Source organism: Protomyctophum parallelum (assembly GCF_964188405.1).
Source record: "Protomyctophum parallelum genome assembly, chromosome: 11".
In the NCBI taxonomy this organism is placed as follows: domain Eukaryota; kingdom Metazoa; phylum Chordata; class Actinopteri; order Myctophiformes; family Myctophidae; genus Protomyctophum; species Protomyctophum parallelum.
In genome coordinates, this window is record NC_139707.1 from 37,240,460 (window position 1) to 37,263,131 (window position 22,672).

A 22,672-nucleotide genomic window follows, 5' to 3' on the forward strand; every position below is an offset into this window, starting at 1 on the left:
GCATTAAACAACGTTAAACAATGTTAAACTCACTTTGCCCGTTGCTTTGCCACTCGATGTGCCATTCACTTTAAGCATGCGCATACCCTCTATAGTATACTACAGGTCACTCACCTGGGAAGCCAGGGACACCTTGCAATCCCATCTCGCCTTTAAGTCCATCTACACCTGGAAGGCCAGCTTGTCCCTACACACACACACACACACACACACACACACACACACACACACACACACACACACACACACACACACACACACACACACACACACAGTTACTTACAACAGGGTCTAAAAGAGACCAATAATTGAACAAAGGTCAGGTATATAAGCAGTGAAATAACGGTTAAAAGTCATGGAGGAGTGACTGGAAGTGAACCTACAGGTTGCCCAGAGATTCCGTAGTCACCCTTGTGTCCCGTCTCCCCCTGGACGCCAGGGGAGCCCTGGGTTCCTTTGTCCCCCTTCGGGCCCTCTCGGCCGGGCACGCCGGACGGCCCCGGGCCTCCAGGTGATCCTGTTTTGGACGGAGGAGAAGAGGATGAAGGTTGTGTGCGCGTGTGCGTGTGTGTGTGCGTGCGCGCGTGCGTGCTTTAGACGCAACTATCTGGTGGTGTGTGGCACACACCTGATTCTCCGGTAGGACCTGGCTCTCCTTGGTCTCCTTTGGCGCCCTCTGTGGAGTCTCCGGGGAGACCGTTCTCTCCCGTCTCACCCTGGGGACCCTCGGTGCCCGCGAAGCCCTTGTCACCCTTGACCCCGGGGATCCCCGAGTGGCCGGGGGTGCCGGGGAAACCGGGGCTGCCTTTGTCACCTGCGGGGCAGCGAGGCAGAAGAGGAGCGATTATGCGCATGATGTTATGAGGCTCTGAATGAATGAGGACCGAAGAGAACGGTTGAACCGTAACCCATTCTGACCTGAGATCAGATTCTAAAAATGTCTGTTTGAAAATGACAGTTTTCTGAAAAAGCTATGTTTCTATGTCAGTCGTTCTTGATTTTTCAAAAATAGCAGACCTACAAGCTCGTAACGCACCACTCGGTGGCGTGCTATGAGCTTGTAGTTCTGCTATTTTTAAATAGCTAACACCTAAGGCAGTGATTCCCGACCTGTGGGACGGGGCTCGGGACCCATTGGTAGGCCGCGAGAGGAGAGGATTGGGGAAGTGGGGGCCCCCCAAATATTTCACCAAACACTAAGGTTTTGATGATAATGTATCATGAATGTAAAATAAATAATCTATCTCTAAATGCACCAAGTCTATGTACGTGTCAAATTCGACACATGCGTTCCGCACCCCCACAGGGAGTGCAGTGCCCGGTTGTCCAGAACCGCCACAAAAGGCGCCAGCCCGGGACCGGGCTCTGGACCAGGCCTCTACCCGGGCTCTGGACCAGGCCCCTGTCGGAGCTGGCCTGTTTTGACGTCACAAATATGTTCTGACATCTGCATAGACTCCATATTTTATTTGGGCATGACTGAAAAAGAACTCCATTTATAGGAATAAAGGGTCACAGAGAGACAGATACAGAAATCTCCATATATGGGCATAAAGGGGACACAGACAGATGGGTGGAACGGGTGCTCTGACACGGGTATTGCATAGCCGAGGTGGGGCATGGCAACTTCCATCGTTACCGACTAGGTGCTCTACAGCCGGGCACTGTCTAGTCTATAGTGTATAGAAAATGTCATGGTATTTTCTTCCTTTAAAAATGTGTTGGGAACCGCTGCCTGTTCGATTTGCCTGTCTACATCATGATTGGTTAGTCATTGTGACCAGGTTTTTCTTTTCGACCAGCTTCTAGGAACATCTTTGAATGCAGATTGTGGCCCCTAGATGTGTCACAGAGACTCATTTTTTTGGGGGAGCGTTCTACCCATTGCTGTCTGTCTGAATACAAAAAAGGTCATTCAAATGTGGACATATTATTGCTTATAGCAGCTTTAATGTCCAAATACAGTATATCATCATCATCCATACATACATGGATTCCCACACTTAGAGAGGCATGGATGAGAGCGTTCTTACCTCTGCTGCCAGATTGTCCAGGGGTGCCAGGGGAACCCTTGCCCGCTAAGCCTGCAGAGATGGATAGTGGGACATAAACGCTTGAAAAGGAACAAATGTTGAACAATCATAGTATCATAGTATTTGGCCATTTTAAAGGTTTCAGATTCAGATCTGTTAAAGATGGGAGTGCCGTGATTTTTGTACCTTTTCTGTTTTGCATGTGTCTATGGAGATAACATTGCCTCCAAGTCTAATAGACCACCAGGTGTGGTAATAATATTCAAATATCTTCCCTGTGTATTTTTGGTTTCTTCCTGAAAGCTGAAAGCTCAATGGAAATCCACCACATTAGTGACATCATATTCATAACCCTAACCCCTCCCCCATTACCAAACAGCTGTGGGGGTGGCGAGGCTTTAAGTTCAGGTGGGGGTGGTGCTACGGTGAAAACCAGGTATACTTAATGAACTTAATTAATGCGTATGTGACCACATAAAAAGAAAACCATAATTTTAACACTTTCTGTACACTTTGTTTTGACGAAAATAAATTAAAAAATCACGGCACTCCATCTTTGACAGTAATGTTCTGTTGTTCTATGGTCATCATTAGTACAGCTGTGCATTAAGTCCTCTTGTACTGACCAGCGTCTCCCCTCTCTCCCGACGATCCAGGTATGCCGTCCACTCCGGCCTCTCCTTTCTCTCCGTGTGGACCAGTAGCACCCTGCCGGCCTGGTTCGCCTATAAACGGAGACCATGTTTCTCACAATGAGAGTTGCCTACTGGTACCTTTGTATAGGCATCAAAAGCCTCTCAACAGGCCCCTATAGAGGCCATGCTCAGGGGTCATCATCGCCATGCCAGATGTGGCTCGTGGTGGACATGTTTGTCGACATTCCATTTTTGCCACGAACAAAATGAGTGGACAATAATATTACCAGATACACAGATACATAGATAGCCCTGAATGACCACAACAGGTCTGTAACTCTGAGAGTGTTCAAATGAAACCAAATGGACCCGTAAGGGTCCATTTGGTTCCATTCGAACACTCTCAGAGTTAAGAGGGTCTTGACAAATAAAACATTTTAGAACCACTAGTACTAATTCGGAAATAGTCCCTCATTGTACCTGGTTTTTATCCCCATCTCTATACTAGCTAGTGGGGCTAAAAGGTGAACAAATGAATCCAATATGTATCTACAACAGCATGTGTGTCGGTCTTCTCGTTTTAACAAGATAAAAAGATAACCATGTGTGTCGCTTACCTGGCCGACCTGGCCGACCGGGCTCTCCAGATGATCCAGGCAGCCCAGAAATACCCTTGTCTCCTGGTCTACCGGGCTGACCTGCACACACGCACACGAGCGCACACACACACACACACACACACACACACACACACACACACACACACACACAAGAGAGTACAAGTGAGCCTACTGTATATAAAGTAACACAATGCCGCTGGTTGGCCCACACACACCGTTGCACAACGAAGCATATACGATACATGATGATGCATTCTGACCTGGATATCCGATGCTTCCCAGGTCTCCCTTTGTTCCTGGCGTTCCTGGCATGCCTGGCACCCCCATGCCACCCTTGTGACCCTTCTCCCCTGGGTTCCCCGGGAAGCCCTGGTTGCCCGACTGACCCTGTGGCCGGTAAGAAACAGGAGACAGAGAGAGAGAGAGAGGGGACAAACAGAACGGAGAACAGTTGAAAAAAGGTTACAGAAAGATAAGGGGTGGGGGTGGCTCAGGGGTAGAGTGGCCAGCAGGATGGTAACCGCAAGGTTGCCAGTTCGAACCCTGTGGGCTCCCCCAGAGTAAAGGGCAGTCCATACTGTCTCCGACCACCGAACTTTTCGTCGGAAAGATCAGACTTTTATTTTTTTCTCCGAAGTAGAGTTCGGAGAGTCACATCATATGGGACTCTTGGGAGTGCAGCTTTCAGAACAAAAATTCGGAGGAATGCGTTTCAGAAGTTGCGAGTGACGTCATGTTGTAGTTGTACCGGAGCTTTCCGACGAAAAGTTCGATGGTCGGAGACAGTATGGACTGCCCTTTAGCGTCGAAGTGTCCTTGAGCAAGCAACCGTGCCTTGCATCGGTGTATGAATGTGTGTGTGTGAATGTAATGTAATCTACCGGTATGTAAAGCACCTTGGATAATAATGTATGTTTTCTAATCGAAATTAAAATCTCCAAAGTAACTAGTAACTAAAGTTTTCAAGTAATTGTTGTAGTGGAGTAAAAGTAAAAGTATTGGAAATTGGAAATACCCAAGCAAAGTAGGCTACAAATATCTCAAAGCTGTACTTAAGTACAGTACTTAAGTAAATGTAATTAAGTTACTGTCCACCACTGGATGCTGATTGGTTTACCTTCTCCCCGGGTGGTCCTGCGAAGCCTATGCCCGGTTCACCGTCCAATCCCTTGTCTCCCTTATCTCCGTCTGCGCCTCGGAACCCAGTATGACCAGAATTGCCAATCCCACCTTTAGTACCCTTTGGGCCGTTCGGGCCTACACGCACGCACGCACGCACGCACGCACACACACACACACACACACACACACACACACACACACACACACACACACACACACACACACACACACACACACACACACACACACACACACACACACACACACACACACACACACACACACACACACACACACACACACACACACACACACACACACACACACACACACACACACACACACACGCATAGACACACACGCATAGACACACAAGAGACGCTGGTTAGATCATATGTAAAATCTGATTTTAAACAACTTTTAATGACCAACGATATATTTTTTTCTCGCTGGGTGCCTTGCCATCTTGGAGCATGGGGGGGTTTGAATCATACCTGGTATTCCCATCTCTCCAACGTCGCCCTTATAACCTGGGTTTCCAAGGCTGCCAGGCTCTCCAGGAAGTCCTAGATCTCCTTTGTCACCTGAAACAAAGTCAAACATTCCCAGATATAAAGAAATAAGAGTGAATGATGAGATAAAATGTACTGTTATTATAAGCGCTCTGTCTACATACAGTACATGGTATGTGTGTATGTACAGTATGTATCTGGACACACTCATTACACACTGTTGGTTACTGTTAAAAGCTTTTTTGGGGGGTATATAAGCTCACCTGGCTGGCCAGGTAGACCAGGCTCTCCATCCACCCCTGGCAGCCCAGAGTCTCCACGCACTCCTTGGAAGCCCTTCTCTCCAGAGGGGCCAGAGTTACCTGATGACAAAACATATTTTTTATATTTAGTTTAATATATGTATTATATTTAAAAAAAGAAAAAGTACCACATAATAAATCCTGGGTGCAAAATGTAACCCCAATCCTGCAGCCGCCCTTTTAAGCCTCAGTTAACCGCTTAGACGTCAATTCTCCATTAATTGTCAATAGGTATTTAATGTTTGTGTAAGACGAAAATCTACATTATAGCTGAATGTAGGTTAGTGCCCCTAAAAATAAATCATCATATAAAGGAAGTAAAAAGGGAAAAACATGTACAGTAGGGGGAAAAGGGGGGGGGGGGGGACTATTATGACATGCCTTAGAATCAGAACACTATGGTTCATGTCCCAGTAATCTCTCAAGAGCGCCACTGCCTCTAAAGCATGACATGTTGTTAGTAGGAATAAACACAGAAGTGTCACGACCCCGTGACCTGTTCTGTCACCCTGCTGTGTTTTCATATGTTCCTATAGTTTTAGTTAGTGTTTTACTGCTCTGTTCCTTTTTATTTTGTAGTAATCAGTGTCTCTTGGTTTACTTTATTATTAGTTTATTATTTGAACTGAGCTGCCTCTCTGCCTCTCATCTTGCACTTGCAGATCCTACGGTGTCTCGACTCGAAGCGTGACACAGAAGCACCCGGGAGGAAAGAAAGGGGAAGAGCCAAACCAAAATCCGTTTCCCAGATTGATGTCCCATGGCTTTCCAGACTAAAGTAAACTTAACATTACTGGTAACAGGTTTGACGTCACATAATGAAACAACAAGTTATATTGTTGCATGTTGTCCCTGGGAACAAGTATGTAAATAATGTCATTGGCCCGGTTTCCCAAAGGACACATGGTGTAAGAGGTATGGTGTAGCACATGCTCAGATGCCCTCTGAACATAGACGCCTGTGAACATAGACATTCCGTGCATACGCAATGGTATGGCATGTTCTACACCACATGTGTCCTTTGGGAAACCGGGCCATTATTTATACTAGCGCCTGAATAAAAAGGCTTAAACTCTCCGAGCTGCTCCAGCGTCTACTCCTTTCTCATGTAAAATAATGTATTGTAATAAGCACGTGTTGTTTTTATTTTTATTACTGTACCTCTGTTTCCGAGGTCTCCTTTCTCCCCCTTCATGTGCTCCATATCGACGTCACTCATGTTCCCAGCAGGGCCCTGCAGACCCGGCTCTCCCCTCTCTCCCTTCGGTCCAAGGTCACCGAACCCCCCTCTTGGTCCAGTAAGACCAGGGTCACCTGTTCAAAGGAAGGAGAAGGGGAAGAGAGGAAGAGTTGCTATATCAATCTTCTATGACTGCCAAACAAGGACAGAGCACAGCTAGTTATCATGTGATTATTAGAGTGTGTGTGTGTGTGTGTGTGTGTGTGTGTGTGTGTGTGTGGGTGTGTGTGTGTGTGTGTGTGTGTGTGTGTGTGTGTGTGTGTGTGCTCGCTCGCGAGCGTGTGTGTGTGTGCGTGTATAGTAAAATCCTTCTCTCTCTCACCTCTACCACCAGGACTTCCAGGTACTCCAGAAAATCCAGGCGATCCAGGGAATCCCGGTGTTCCGATGACTCCCATCTCTCCCTTAGGACCTATAGGAAAGACACACACACACACACACACACACACACACACACACACACACACACACAGAGAACGTTTTGAACTCAAATCTTTGCTTTTGAGGGGTTCCTGGAATAACATATTTTCAGATGGGGCTCGGTGGCCAATTACATATAATTTTTGGGGTCCTTGACATCATGAAATATTGAGCACCACTGATACAGAAACATGAGGTATTTCAGAAAACTGTCAGGATTTAGAAGACATTGTTTAGATTTTGACGTCAGGCCTAAAAGGGTTAATTAATATAAATGTATTTTTTGTAAGTTTGGGTCCCACAGGGGGACCCACCACATTTTGTCTTTTGGGTCTGGAGTTCCTAAAGTGTTTTGGTAAGCCCTGTGTCTGCAGTGTGACTGTCAGTCTCACCGATGACTCCAGTCAGCCCGTCCCTCCCTGTCGGGCCTGATCGACCTGGGAAGCCTTTAGTTCCCTTCAGTCCTGGGAAGCCACTCGCTCCTTTATCTCCCTGAGGTCCAGGCATGTCCAGACCAGTAGGACCCGGAAAGCCCTTGTCCCCCTTTGCGCCAGATGGACCTGCAAATTTGTGCATTTATACAGACACAATTCAATTTAATTCAATTCAATTATATTAAAGTGTCAAATCACAACAAGTTGTCTCAAGACACTTTACAAACCAACAAAGATCCACCCAGAGCAAGCAATGGTAACGATGGATTTTCTGGAAAAACAAACTGCTCTTGTTTGATATAATTGTTGTGGTCAAATCAGACATTTTCTTAAACTCTGGAAAGTCATTATAGGCAAAAATAAAAAAGATAGCACATCTACAAGCTCACGACACGTTGCACCTAGAGCTGGGACTCGATTAAAAAAAAAATCTAATTAATCAGAGGCTTTGCGATTAATTAATCTAGATTAATCGCATTTTAATCGCATATTATTTGACCCGAGAACAGTGAGAAAGCAATTTTTTCAAATGGATTTTGGTATACTAGTGAATCAATGAATACATAAGTTTAAGCAATAAAACATTGTTTTTGTAGTAATAGGGGTAATAATTATTTATTGAATAATTGCACACAACTGTGCTGTAATCCACGCTACCATCGGATAGCCTTTTAAATCTAATTTCCAATCCACGGGGACAATCAGCGGCTTCCCCCAGTCTGGTGAACTGTCTGCGGTTTCTGGTGGTGTTATTGTCTGAAGAGGACACGGACACTTGGTGCGCAGGTCCGTCTGAAAACTGTCCAGTGACAACGTTCCGCGGTGAAAACAATAGTGCGATTAAAATGCGTAATTTATTTTAATGCATTAATTTTTCTGTAGTTAATTAATCGTAATTAATCGCAATTAGTCCCGGCCCTAGTTGCACCACAAGTGTTTAAAATAAGAATTGAATCACTGCACAGAATATCAATTACGAAGCAACTGAAAAACCTGTTATTTCAATGGTAGTGGATGGAGAGAAAGGATATTTTGTCCAACCACAAAACTGCAACCAATGGGTGCGACTTGTCGAAGGTTGAATTGTTAAAAGGTTAAGTGTTTAAAGCGCTTCACTCACCGTAAGGGCCGGGTTCTCCAGGAGGTCCGTCGGGTCCAGAGGGCCCCGGCAGACCTGGCCCTGGGGGGCCCGATCGACCGACGTCTCCAGGAGTTCCTTGGTGGCCAGATTCCCCTAAAGAGCAGAGGTAAAGGTCAACGTAAAGACACAAACACATTCATGCCAGGTTTACATTTCCTTTTTCCACATACTGTACAGTAGCATACAGTATACAAAAAGTGTATACGCACGCACATAAGTGTGTGCGCACGCGCACGATGGTTTTCTAAACGGTTCCAGTTCCCCAGACGTATTTGTGAATGTCTAGCTCCTCAACCCTACACATTCACAGTTAAAAATGAATTTGGTTTAGACAGACAAAGCCATTATTATTTATGAGATACGCTATACCTTTGATTCCCTGAGGCCCCGGTTGTCCTGTCTGTCCTTCTTGTCCAGGCACACCGGCTAGACCGAGGTTGCCCCTTTCTCCGGGGAATCCAGTCACCCCCGGGTTTCCTTGTGAACCTTTGGGGCCCGGCAGACCTCGCCCGGGTTCACCCTGCATAGGGAACACGTTCAGTTACAGTGCATTCAAATCTCCCAGAGAATCATGTGATGATGTGCCTCTCACGTGGATATTATCATAATATGTGGCTATGGAAATATAGGTAAAGGACATGATGTTTTGTTGTTGTTCTTTAGTTCTGGAGAGGATACAAAAACACCCGCACACCTGTTTTAAAGCTCCAAAGAACTTGCTGTTATTACTGGAGCAACGTTTTGACCCTTTTAGGTCTTCATCAGGCAAATCATTATTAATACAAAAAGAATATATATATGATTATGAATATGACTTACGTGTTCTTATACCTAACACTTACCAGCTATAGGGCTGTATTTTGCGTGTACCAGGTCTTATTACTTAACTTGGAGGCGTGGTCAATGCTCTTTGGCCACTCAGAATAGCCAAATGGAATTGATCACGCCTCCAGGTCTTAAATTAAGTAATAAGACCTGATATTATTGTGTCATGTCTCTAACATGACACAGTATGACATGACACGACACGACACGACAACATAACACACTGTACACACCTTTGGACCAGTTACACCAGATCTTCCTGTTGTGCCATCTTGTCCTGGTCTTCCTGCCTCTCCTGGTAAACCTGGGGCTCCGGGGATTCCTGAGAATCCTGGCAAAATAGAAAAAAAAGGATTGTTTTGTCTGAGCAACAGTGAAAGTATAGCCAATCCAAACCTATAGGTCATAGGGTCAAGCAGCAACTGAAAATATTGAACTAAATATTGAAAAGCCAGTATTGCGCCGGTCAATACTCCTAATCTCAGGAATAGCAACTCTAAGTTAAATAAATATGATTTGAAGTAGAACGTGTTCCTCAGTCATGTTGCAGGTCCTTGATGTGATCCGTGGTCAGGCAATGCCCTTTTGATTGTTTACTGTCTTAGTATACATGATACGGTTGATGATGCTGCGTGTTTGGTCGTATAAACTAATTCAAACTTTTAATTTGATTTATTTTTATTTTTATTTGTTTATCTTGTCTATCCTTGTTTTATATTATGTTTTTGTGCTCATACATAATGTCCATGCATACGTATTCTGTTGTTGTTGTTGCTTGTGTTTGTTTTTTCTGTTTATTTGTAAAAATTCCAAATAAAGTACTGATCATAAAAAAAAGGAATAGCCACTCTAATGTTCTGTTTTATCATGGAGAGGCTTGTGTACATTCTCATGGGCATGTGAGGCGGCAAGCATTGCCGAATCAACCGCTCCGAGGGCTCTCATGGAGCTACACCAAATCAAAAGGCCCCATGCACGTGATTCACGTGCGCGTAACACAATCAAGGACGACACTTTTCGCGTTTGCGCGCCCAGTGAATGAACGTGCTCACCGCCAGCACTAATGCCGCTGCTCCAGAGTTAAAGGCTGCTCCCCGACGCTGTATCTGATATTTTTGAGTCTCCTCCCACCGAGTGGTTAAGAAACTGTTGGACAACCAAAAACAATAGCTGGGGTTCTTGTGTTGCTTTACATTGAAATCGGTGACTACTAAGCAACAGCTGTACCGATTTGAAATAATCTCTCGCACAGGGCCCTGCAAACTGCAGGCTTAAACTACACTAAATTCCATTGTTAATCCGGGGCCTGGCGGCAAGGATTTGGTTTTTAAAGGCCATTAAAGAACCGTTTCCCCCACAGTTCTCATTAATAGCCTAGCAGATGTCACTATTTTCACTCCTGCAGGCTGCAGAAAAAAACACTCCATTCAAGTGTGAATGAGGTTTTGGCCGGACTTTACACTTGATTGTATTACCTTAGTAAACATTTTCATAAATACTTTGTTTTCAATCTCCAGTTCAAAGTCTTTTGTCAATCATCATCATATGCGTCTAATCAATTATGTTCCCGTGAATTAGAAAATTAATGGGGCGCCCTTCGTCCATATTTTTTTTAACCCATTCTGGACGGGAACGCTTTTTGGTGTTTTAATAATTATGTTATACTTTAGCTATTGAAAAATAGCAGATCTACAAGCTCATAGCGCGGCACCGAGTGCCGCACTACGAGCTTGTAGGTCTGCTATTTTTGAAAGATCGTTAAAATGCGGCACAAACGTTTTTAACTCAAATCTTTGCTTCTGGGGGGGGGGGGGGTCCCTGAAACAAAATATGTTCAGATGGGGGTCGGTGGCCAATTACATATAATTTTTTGGGGTCCTTGACCACTGATACAGAAACATAGGTATTTCAGAAAACTGTCAGGATTTAGAAGACTTTTTCTTTTAATTTCGACGTCAGGCCTAAATTGTATAATAATATATCATACCTTTATGGCCAGGTAGGCCCGGCAATCCAATCCCACGTCCACCTCTATCGCCCTTCTGTCCAGGGAATCCTGGTAAGCCGTGGTCTCCCGGGGATCCATGGTCACCTGCATGGGGCCAAACAGTCTGCATGTTAAACAATGAAGTTCCAACTCGCCCCGGAAACCGTGAACCAGCTTCTACTTTTACATTGTAATAATTGCTTATAAAAATTATGCAATACTGTTGTCAGGCTAAAGTTAAGTCAATTCTAATGTCACAACATCAAAAGACAAAGTAACATTTGTACAGTAGATGTAACATAGATTTGTGCTTTTTTTAAATTTATTAAATATTGGTTGAAAATAACGATAATGGAACAAGTATCCCACCTTGAAGTCCAGGTAAGCCAGTTTCTCCCCGTAGTCCAGGTACACCATGAGGCCCAGGCATGTTCACAACTTTACCTGGCTCACCTTTTACTCCTTTGAGAGGTAAAGAATACATTGCAGATACATTAAACAGTTTGTGTGGTGTGTCTGTGCGTGTGCGTGTTATAATTCCATTACTTGGAATTATAACAAACCTGCGGTATCAATGTAGATTTGCCATACTGATATTCGGAAGCCTGGGCAATGTGCATAAACTGACCATGAGTGGCCTAAGAATAGCTGGCATGACAAAGAGCAAAGCCAAAACAACTTGCCACATACTGTACTGTTTCGGCTGTTATAGGCAGTTTGTCTGTGTGGAGGAGGAGGTGCCATGTGTATATTTGTATATACATTTGTTTCCTTGTAAAAATGTATTGTAATTTGTGGATTCAAATAAAGAACTAAAATGTGTGCGTGCGTGCGTGCGTGGACAATGAGCGTAATGCATCATGCCTACCTGATCGTCCAGGGATTCCCGAAGTTCCTGGGTTCCCGGTACTGCCCTTATCTCCAGGCTCACCTGGCCGACCAAACCCTGCCACCCCAGGAGGGCCTCTCTCTCCTTGGGGCCCAATGAGACCCGGCTCGCCATCCAGTCCGCGGTCACCCTTGATGCCCTCTCTAGCCTGCAAGCAAGATTAAAACCCATTTAGGCCTGACGTTGAAATAAGAAAATCGTTCGCTCTGAAAGAATATATATTCAAAGATTTGTGCCGCATTTTTACGATTTTTCAAAAATAGCAGACCTACAAACTCGTAGCGTGCCACTCGGTGGCGCTATGAGCTTGTAGATCTGCTATTTTTCAATTGCTAAAGTATAACATAATGCTTAGTTAAAACACCAAAAGGGGTTCCCGTCCAGAATGGGTTAAACCGTAAACGGTATGAATGTGCACACCATTTTCTTTCTATAGCTTTGCGATGCTGTTATATTCCAAGTTTAAATCTTGGTATAAATAAAGTATCTAATGAGAGATGTATGGCAACGCCCAGAATGGTAATTTAGCTTAGAAAATCAACCCAAGTTGTCAGAGTCCATCCACTATTTTACGGGATTCTACTCTAAATTATATCAATGGGTGTGCACTGCAGCACGCCACAAAGACAAACCTATAAGGGTTCCTTGAAGGCATCTTCCTTCCAACTTTGAGCGTGCAACTATTATATATTTTAATTTTAAAATATAATTATATTTCATAAATGTTTCCAGAACATCGCATCTCCACTCCTGACCAATTCTATAATACATTATCTAATATAATACAGAACCATATAGACAAAATGTATCCTTCCTCCAAGTAGTACTGCTTGTCAAAATGTGAATTGCAGACTTGAAAAGAAAAGAATCCAAGGCACATAACAGGACCAACGCGTTTCGACCAAAAGGTCTTCGTCAGGGTCTATCTGCCAGCTTGGCTGATTAGTCACCCTTAAATACAACCAGGTGGTGGTTAATAATACAGAACCAATCAATATTGTGTGAGTGACCTGTCCCTTTCTTGTACTGGTGTAGAAGGGAGTGACAGGAAACCAGAAGACCCCACACTGGCACCTGACAGAACTGTACAATCTCCCCCCCAAACCAAAAAACGAAACAAAAACAACAAAATGAACCCATAATAACACTCTACTTACAGCCTCTCCCTTGGGTCCCGGTAGACCTGAGAGTCCTTCTTTCCCTGGAAGTCCGTCCACGCCTGGCAGCCCCGGTGAACCAGCGACACCAGGCAGACCCAGGTCACCTTTCAGCCCCGGAGCTACAAACACGTCCCCGGGTTCACCGACGGCACCGGGCTGTCCCATCAAGCCAGGGTTGCCTGAAACACCCTGCAGACAAAGTAGAAAGAACAACTATAGTAGAGAGGTTTTGGTAGACTTTCTGTGTTATAGCCTACATAAACGTAATACGCAAACGTAATGCTATTGTGTTTGTGGAAATGCAATGAGCCTGTAAGTTGGCAATGTTGTAGGACAGGCCGTGACATTTGTCCTTCCAGTAGGAGTATTTCGACTCTCGAGACCACACTTACATCTCTTCCTGAACCTCCAGCGGGGCCAGACTGCCCCTTTTCTCCTTTCCTGCCCGCTGGTCCAGGAAAACCTGCCAAGGAACAATTAAGGAACCCAGGTGTTATTTAAAGTACCTCCTTACTCATTGTAGCAGACATGGATATCAATATACAGCACATACAGGCAAAGTACAGGTCAATCAGATGAATATATACAGTATTGGGGTAAGGCATTTCATATATACTATATAGCCATACTGTAGATATAAAGAAAATGTGTTCACGACGATGCATATTGCTATGGATACGGTTTGGTTCTTTTTCCCCCCGCCTAAAACAGTTCAAAGAGTGTTTTCAATGAAGATTAATTGGTTCAGAAGTTACTCTACAAGTTGGTTCGGAACTTGAACCAACAAAATGGCCGCCGGTTCCCTGAAAGCACCAACTGGTTCCAAGAATCAGTTCTAGAACCAAAGTTATTTGGGTGGAAAAGGGGCCCAAGGGTGTAGTTTCTCTCACCGTGCTGTCCTTTGGGGCCCGCGGGGCCAGGTTGCCCAGGGCCGGCTAGAACTTCACACTGAACACAGGTGTCTCCAGTGTCACCTAATTGGGAAGTGCAGAAAAACATGTACATATATGTTTTTGATCCAACTAGCTATTATCCCTGACGGGCAGTATTTCAGCAGTAAGTTTGCATAATAATGCCATACAGTATATACAGGTTTTATTGATCCATAAGATCTCCACGCTTACCTTTTTGTCCCAACTCTCCTCGTAATCCTTGAGACCCCGGGGGACCGGGCGATCCTTTCGCAATGTTACATTGGAGGGGTGCAACTGTGTGGAAGTTTCACACAACACGCACACAGGCACACACACACGCACACGGCACGCACACACAAACATTCAAAGTTTATATTTCCATATATTTTTAAATAAACTATGCTCAAACAACTTGGCTGGCCATTTTTCTCTCTCTATTATATAAGAGCAAAAATGGCTACCATGTGACTTGTGGTGAGTGACGAGTGAGTAGGTGTGTACCTGCGATTCCTGGGGGTCCAGGGGGTCCAGTCTGTCCGTCTTGTCCAGGAGGTCCAGCCAGTGACTCTCCGTCCAGACCCCGGTCACCCGTCTGACCCACACTGCCCTTCTGACCATGCTCTCCACGAGGGCCTTCAACGTGCTTGCCTTGAAGAGAGGAAAACTCTGTCCATTTCTGTTCTCTGTGCGTGTTTGTTTCATGCTTATTGCTTATGGAGGCCATTTCATTTAGGCAGCCTCGAGGCATACTTATAGGCATATTTAGGCCTTGAGGCATGTTGGTTGCAGTCATTGTAAAAAAAAAAAGACAATTATTAATAATAATAATAATAATGATGATAATGATAATGATAGTGCCTGAAGAAGGTCAGTAGACCGAAAGCTTGCAAAATAAATACTTTGATTGTGCGCAGATCTGAGTGTGCGGAGCTTCCCTTTATTTTTTCCATTTTCCCTATGTGACTCCAGCACCTCACTTAAGTTTTTTCAGCAGATGAGCGGTTCTTTTTACATTAATTATAATGATAATAAAATAGTCATGCCAAAAATAAAATAAGTTTAATTTGTTTTACCTGGTGGGCCTGCATCACCTTGAGGACCAGGATAACCTGTTGTAAAAGAGAAGAAAAACAGGAATATCATTGTCAAATAATAATCTACATTAGAACATACCTGTAGATAGAGAACAAATTAGTTCCCCCCCCCCCCCCCCCCCCCCCCTGGGTATGGGGAGTGATAAAAGGACTGATATGAGGGAGGGATAGCAGTGTTTTCTCAGCTAATCTCGCAAACCACTGGACTGGTCAGCATCAGATTTATTCTGCAGGTTGTTCAAGTAAGCACCGCCGCTGAGTCGCGGCGCCCGACGCGACATGATGAGGAGATAGTGTTGGAACGACGCGTAGGGTAGGTCTGTGACGTCACTGACATGTGAGTGCAGTGGGTAGAATGGCGGGTTAGGCCTGACGTAGCTATTGACTTTGGGTTCTTAACTTCTTAACCGTATGTGCGCTCAAAGAAATCACTTGTATATAAGGGGATTAACAACGATAAGTAGGAAACAAAACTGAAGGGACCCATAAAAATGTGTCCGCGGTCCTGGGCCCAGTGTTTGTTTTGTGCACTACAGTAATATTGATCCCATGATGAATTCTGTGATGATTTGCATCCCACACAAGTCTTACTGTACCTGTCTCTCCTTGTAACCCTGTGAGACCAGGAGGTCCGGGGGGCCCAGGTGCACCGTCGCCCTGAAATCAGAGATGAAAGGAAGATTATGTCAAGCCTCTGTTCATTTTATAACCACATGAACACTAGCGTCGTTATTATGGGGTAAACACCTGGCGAAAATGGCAGATCTATCTACAAGCTCACACATCACTTCGGAGCTGGGTTGGCCATTTTTCAGCACTACAAAATTGTCTGCACTCGCCACATGTCTGTAAGTTCTAATTCTATTTCAAAATCATAACAATTGGAGGCCAGCACACTGCCACCTGCGGGTTCCAGAGGTCCAAATGGACTCTTAAATAAAAGCTCTGGAACCCACAAGTGGCAGGCCTCCCTCCTTCTCCTAAATGTCTACTGCATTGTTGCCAATGCACCTGCTGAAAATTAAGCTGGGTGTGTGGAAGTCTTCTCTTTATAAAGATCATGACAATGAAATTATCTCTGACTGTTGTAGACTGTAGTTAAGTCTACAACTACAGTTCCTCTCTATTTTGCTGAACAGAGATATAGTGCCATCTGCTGGTAGTTTCTAGAATTGCTGATTAAGTTAAGTCCAATATGCTCTATTAAAAACCGGAATGAAGGAACATTCAGAGAGAGAGAGAGAGAGAGAGAGAGAGAGAGAGAGAGAGAGAGAGAGAGAGAGAGAGAGAGAGAGAGAGAGAGAGAGAGAGAGAGAGAGAGAGAGAGAGAGAGAGAGAGAGAGAGAGAGAGAGAGAGAGAGAGAGACAGAGACAGACAGACAGACAGACAGACAGACAGACAGACAGACAGACAGACAGACAGACAGACAGACAGACAGACAGACAGACAGACAGACAGACAGACAGACAGACAGACAGACAGACAGACAGACAGACAGACAGACAGACAGACAGACAGACAGACAGACAGACAGACAGACAGACAGACAGACAGACAGACAGACAGACAGACAGACAGACAGACAGACAGACAGACAGACAGACAGACAGACAGACAGACAGACAGACAGACAGACAGACAGACAGACAGACAGACAGACAGACAGACAGACAGACAGACAGACAGACAGACAGACAGACAGACAGACAGACAGACAGACAGACAGACAGACAGACAGACAGACAGACAGACAGACAGACAGACAGACAGACAGACAGACAGACAGACAGACAGACAGACAGACAGACAGACAGACAGACAGACAGACAGACAGACAGACAGACAGACAGACAGACAGACAGACAGACAGACAGACAGACAGACAGACAGACAGACAGACAGACAGACAGACAGACAGACAGACAGACAGACAGACAGACAGACAGACAGACAGACAGACAGACAGACAGACAGACAGACAGACAGACAGACAGACAGACAGACAGACAGACAGACAGACAGACAGACAGACAGACAGACAGACAGACAGACAGACAGACAGACAGACAGACAGACAGACAGACAGACAGACAGACAGACAGACAGACAGACAGACAGACAGACAGACAGACAGACAGACAGACAGACAGACAGACAGACAGACAGACAGACAGACAGACAGACAGACAGACAGACAGACAGACAGACAGACAGACAGACAGACAGACAGACAGACAGACAGACAGACAGACAGACAGACAGACAGACAGACAGACAGACAGACAGACAGACAGACAGACAGACAGACAGACAGACAGACAGACAGACAGACAGACAGACAGACAGACAGACAGACAGACAGACAGACAGACAGACAGACAGACAGACAGACAGACAGACAGACAGACAGACAGACAGACAGACAGACAGACAGACAGACAGACAGACAGACAGACAGACAGACAGACAGACAGACAGACAGACAGACAGACAGACAGACAGACAGACAGACAGACAGACAGACAGACAGACAGACGTCATGTGAAGGAGTACTCACGTATCCTGGTGGTCCTGCGTCTCCTTTTTCACCCTGAAATGAAATGTTGGTGATTTATTCCTCAAGCATTAATAATGTTAGCACCACCAAGGCATTTCAAACTAAAGTATAATGATGATATGAATACAAACAAACAGGCATCATGTTGATATTTCTTTAGTTTAATTAATAGTAGTTACCGGCAGGCCGATGTATCCCGAAGCCCCAGAGAAGCCTCTTTCTCCCTGGAGGAATAGAATAGATACATCAGGGTGAGGGCTGCACACTTAGTTAGTGGTGTAACAAACATCACATACCAGATACAATGTACACTGTACAGCATAATGATTACCTTCAGCCCATCTTCAGCATCCTTGCCGGGTTTGCCCTGAAATCAGTGAAACGATATGTTAAGTATAACCCTGTTAATCGTAGTGTCGTGGCCGCTGTCTCAAAATTAGTTTAATTGAATTTCACGAGTATACTCTGAATTTCATATATATAAATATTGCACATATTTTATTTGATACATAACATTTTATCAAATGAATTTGTCCAAATAAGAGTGGGACTGCAAAACAAATCCTTTACCACTCCTATATACAGTATATATATATATATATATATATATATATATATATATATATATGAGAACAAAACACTCCAATAAGGATGAAGCACTCACTCTTGGTCCGGGGGGGCCTGTTTCACCTTTAACCCCAAATAGATGTGGGATGCAAAGACCCTGCAAGGAAAAATCAGGCACTCAGACACTGGCATGTAAAGACCATTTTGTAATTTCCAAACACTTCAATAGACTACTAAACTAAATACATACTTTGTCTCCTTTTTCGCCATCAAGTCCTCTGTCTCCCTGTAAAGAAAATACACGTTAAAGTACACGTTATGTACATAAAAGACAAATTAATGTAAAAACATAAAATGTAAAAGAGATGTTGCAAAGAAATCTTTGGAAATACTCAAGTAAAGTCAAAGTACTTGAACATTATAATTAAGTGCAGTGCTTGAGTAAAGGTGCTATACATTATATACCAGTGGTTTTCAACCCTTATTCAACATTTGAGCCACAGACCACTATACATTAAGCCATTCAGACCCAAACTTAAAGAATATTTTGTTGTCATACAATTCCATGCTTTTGGCAAATAATGCTGACCAAAATAACAATTACATTCTCTAATTGTGCAGACTTCTTGTAATTTAATTAAGTAATGCAGCTGTTTGAACAATAGCCCGTACGGGTCCATTTGGTTTCATTTTACGCTCTCAAGAGTTAAAGATCTATAAGGGTCCATTTGGTTACCAACTCTCCATCATTTAGCTGGGGACCACCTGAAACCTCCTCAAGGACCACTGGTGGTCCCCGGACCACTGGTTGAAAGCCACTGATATACACCACTGAATCCGAGAAGAATGAAGTGATGAATTACAACATCTCTCTGCAACAAGATCCAAGATGGCGCCACGTACGGCAGCTTAATCTAGTGCTCCTCTGTGTTGTGTATATGGAACATAACATAACCTACTGTGAAGCTGTTTACCTAACTTTGTAGCAAAGTTTACCTAACTTTGCTACTACAGGGGAAACATGCCACATGTACCGTACCTGTACATAAGTAGAACCTTCAAGCTTTAACCCTTGAGGCTGTACCTTGGGTCCAGGAGAGTAGTGCGTGATGCCTCCTCCTGTGACGCCTCTGTCGTCCACTTCACGGGTCCCAGGAGGACCAGGGGGGCCCCGGATCCCTCGGTCACCCTTTGAGAAGCAGAGGAGGACCACCATTCAAATAGTGCAACAAGCATGAAGTCCAATACTAATTTGTGTGCACACCATGTGCAGTATGTTAGTTTGAGTGTTTGAGGCTCTCACCTTCTCTCCTTTTGCACTCTGGAAGGCCAAACGGTCACCCTACAAGGACAGAGAAGCAAAACAGCTTGGTGTTTACAGCATTATACTATTAATTAGACTATAACAGGGGTTCTCAAACTTTTCCATGTCAAGGACTGACTCCCAAATAGCCATAGCGTCTGGCCCACCTATTGTGAAATTGCTAGAAATATTGAAAATAAGACAATGTATTTGCTCACAACGCGTGTCAATGTCTTGAGAGCTTGTAGATTACCAATATTTTGCTACTGTGGACATTTTCTTTTTAAGTGGGTTAACTCTTATCAGCCGAAATAAACTGCTTATTGAAATAAACAGCAGAAGCATTTATTACCCCCCTCTCTTTCACTGCCACATATTAACAAATTAATTAATTCGCCCTTGCCGGGGTCTTTCAGCTGTGTCAACAAAAATGTCCACGGTAGCAAAATTGCTGATCTACAATCACACATCACAGTGCCACGCTTTCTGACCATATAGATCGTCTTATTTTCACTATTTATAACGTTTTTGACGATAACGACATAACAGAAATACAATGCCAGGGGCTTAAAGGGGCACAGTGATATTAGAAAATGTATTTTTTTAATTCAAATGAAATTGTTTATTTATTTATTTTATGATTTTTCGTTCTTTTGAATTTATTTTCCACTTCTTTCCGAGTGGCCCCTCCCTGGCGCCACCTGCTGGCTCCCTTGGGAGGCCACGGCTCCCACGCTTTAAAACACGTGAACTACTGAGGTCATTTTCCTCGTCATTTTCCTTCGTCTTACCTTCTCTCCTTGAGGTCCAGCTTGTCCAGGTTCACCCTGTGGAGTACAATTCACTGGTGAGTGAAATACACCGAATACAATGACTCTAGCTAATAAACCTCCGTAATAATATCATTCATGCGTTATTAGTAGCGATAACTCACTCTGGGTCCTTCATAGCCGCGTAGTCCTGGAGGACCGATGGGTCCAGTTGGTCCGCTTGGTCCCTGAAGAGAGTAGATGTGTCGAGCGGTATAAGGACTTTGATGACATAATAATTCATTACCAGTAAAGGAATGCTCAGTACTGTATATGGTCCTAGCACACGCACGCGTGTGCGCACACACACACACACACACACACACACACACACACACACACACACACACACACACACACACACACACACACACACACACACACACACACACACACACAACAACACACACACACACACACACACACACACACACACACACACACACACACATACTGGTAGTCCTGGTGTGCCGGGCAATCCTCTGTCTCCTTTCAAAGGGATAATTCCCATCACACCACCAGGGTCGCCCTGGAAGACACAATAGCAAAACAGAGCATGTAAACAAGAGGTAAGACACACTGAATCTGATAAGATAACATATATTCTTTGGGGAGATTTTATAGACTAGAGCATTGTGGCGTCCAACTAACCTTCATTCCATGGAGTCCGGGTATACCCTTGTGGAGAGAAGATAACAGTCAGTACAGGAGCATATAGTCTATGAAGAAATACTTAAAGTAGCAATACTACAATGTAGAAATACTCAGAAGTATTGTATATAAAAAACTTGAATAAAAGTTAACTTTTTTTTTAAAGTAGTGGGATCAAAATATGCTATAAAAGTTAAATCTTCAGTCAAACGTGTTCAAAAATAGCATAACAAAGAGCTTAAGTAATGCATGCATATTATATTCTAAACTTCAGTGTACAGTTGGTCTGTGGTTGCGTGATGGAGGTGAGGGTGGTAATATGATGACTTACAGGAGGTCCCTGTAGGCCTGGGAAACCAGGGCCAGCGTCCCGGCCTCTTTCTCCCTGGAGCACACACACAGAGAACAGTATCAGTATGGAAGGACTGGAGCACACACACACACACACACACACACACACACAGAGAACAGTATGGAAGGACTGGAGCACACACACACACACACACACACACACACACACACACACAGAGAACAGTATGGAAGGACTGGAGCACACACACAGAGAACAGTATCAGTATAGAAGGACTGGAGCACACACACAGAGAACAGTATCAGTATAGAAGGACTGGAGCACACTGGAGCACACACACACACACACACACACACACAGAGAACAGTATGGAAGGACTGGAGCACACACACAGAGAACAGTATCAGTATGGAAGGACTGAGTATGGCTAAACCATCTAGTCCATGCATGGTCAGAGGCTCACCTTCACAGGTTAATATCACAATACTGATATATCATTTATTTCAGCTACTTATTACTAGTATTAAAATGTTATTGTCTTTTGTTATGTCCAACGTATTTGTATTTAGTTCATAAAGTCAACATAACTACTACTAAATGCTAAATGCATTTGAAATTAAATAAAAAAAGGTTACTTTTCAAGATTCCAATTCAAAAATAGCAAGAAATTATTCAGGATTTCAATTCAAATATAGCAAAAATAGCTGCGACGCGTTTTGAGCTTGTAGATTGGCTATTTTTGCTACGACAGTAATATGCAATGTGGCCGTCTGGAGTGAGTGTGGAACTATAGTGGCCCTCTGGAGTGAGTGTGGAAATATAGTGGCCCTCTCCATCGTCAAAGTTGCCCACCCCTGATCTAGACTGTGAAATAGTAGTCTCGCGAGCCAGACTGTTGCCTCCCACAATTTGCATCATGCCAACGGCACGAGCTTGAGAATATGCTTACTTTTGTCCCGTTGCATCCTGGGATACCCGATCCGCCGGGAGGGCCATCATTTCCATTGATACCCTATGAGAAAGAGGTAGAAGACAGACACACACATGCACACACACACACACACACACACACACACACACACACACACACACACACACACACACACGCGCACACACACTAATTATGAGGACGTCGACGTTTCGGCC

General features: G+C 44.2%; 1 protein-coding gene across 2 annotated transcripts in view; it reads right to left on the bottom strand.

The window, feature by feature from the left end:
• col4a1 (collagen, type IV, alpha 1) overlaps positions 1-22,672 on the bottom strand; it is a 63,199-nt gene that overhangs the window by 7,967 nt on the left and 32,560 nt on the right. For both annotated transcript variants that reach the window (XR_014569954.1, XM_083776486.1), the window contains exons 6-44: positions 22,476-22,538; positions 21,548-21,601; positions 21,217-21,243; positions 21,020-21,094; positions 20,691-20,753; positions 20,548-20,583; positions 19,757-19,795; positions 19,538-19,642; positions 18,704-18,739; positions 18,551-18,610; positions 18,218-18,253; positions 18,066-18,110; positions 17,887-17,919; positions 15,925-15,985; positions 15,308-15,343; positions 14,736-14,882; positions 14,445-14,528; positions 14,211-14,294; positions 13,713-13,783; positions 13,318-13,509; positions 12,140-12,308; positions 11,641-11,733; positions 11,272-11,376; positions 9,518-9,615; positions 8,829-8,979; positions 8,439-8,552; positions 7,277-7,444; positions 6,787-6,876; positions 6,386-6,538; positions 5,186-5,284; positions 4,905-4,994; positions 4,406-4,545; positions 3,549-3,675; positions 3,286-3,366; positions 2,660-2,758; positions 2,034-2,084; positions 629-814; positions 384-517; positions 115-187 (exon numbers count right to left, since the gene is read on the bottom strand). Coding sequence is in view for 1 of the 2 variants with exons in the window: in XM_083776486.1 (XP_083632612.1) it covers positions 115-187; positions 384-517; positions 629-814; positions 2,034-2,084; positions 2,660-2,758; positions 3,286-3,366; positions 3,549-3,675; positions 4,406-4,545; positions 4,905-4,994; positions 5,186-5,284; positions 6,386-6,538; positions 6,787-6,876; positions 7,277-7,444; positions 8,439-8,552; positions 8,829-8,979; positions 9,518-9,615; positions 11,272-11,376; positions 11,641-11,733; positions 12,140-12,308; positions 13,318-13,509; positions 13,713-13,783; positions 14,211-14,294; positions 14,445-14,528; positions 14,736-14,882; positions 15,308-15,343; positions 15,925-15,985; positions 17,887-17,919; positions 18,066-18,110; positions 18,218-18,253; positions 18,551-18,610; positions 18,704-18,739; positions 19,538-19,642; positions 19,757-19,795; positions 20,548-20,583; positions 20,691-20,753; positions 21,020-21,094; positions 21,217-21,243; positions 21,548-21,601; positions 22,476-22,538 (3,568 nt within the window). In the remaining variant the exon portion in view is untranslated. The remainder of the gene's footprint in view (positions 1-114; positions 188-383; positions 518-628; positions 815-2,033; positions 2,085-2,659; positions 2,759-3,285; positions 3,367-3,548; positions 3,676-4,405; positions 4,546-4,904; positions 4,995-5,185; positions 5,285-6,385; positions 6,539-6,786; positions 6,877-7,276; positions 7,445-8,438; positions 8,553-8,828; positions 8,980-9,517; positions 9,616-11,271; positions 11,377-11,640; positions 11,734-12,139; positions 12,309-13,317; positions 13,510-13,712; positions 13,784-14,210; positions 14,295-14,444; positions 14,529-14,735; positions 14,883-15,307; positions 15,344-15,924; positions 15,986-17,886; positions 17,920-18,065; positions 18,111-18,217; positions 18,254-18,550; positions 18,611-18,703; positions 18,740-19,537; positions 19,643-19,756; positions 19,796-20,547; positions 20,584-20,690; positions 20,754-21,019; positions 21,095-21,216; positions 21,244-21,547; positions 21,602-22,475; positions 22,539-22,672) is intronic.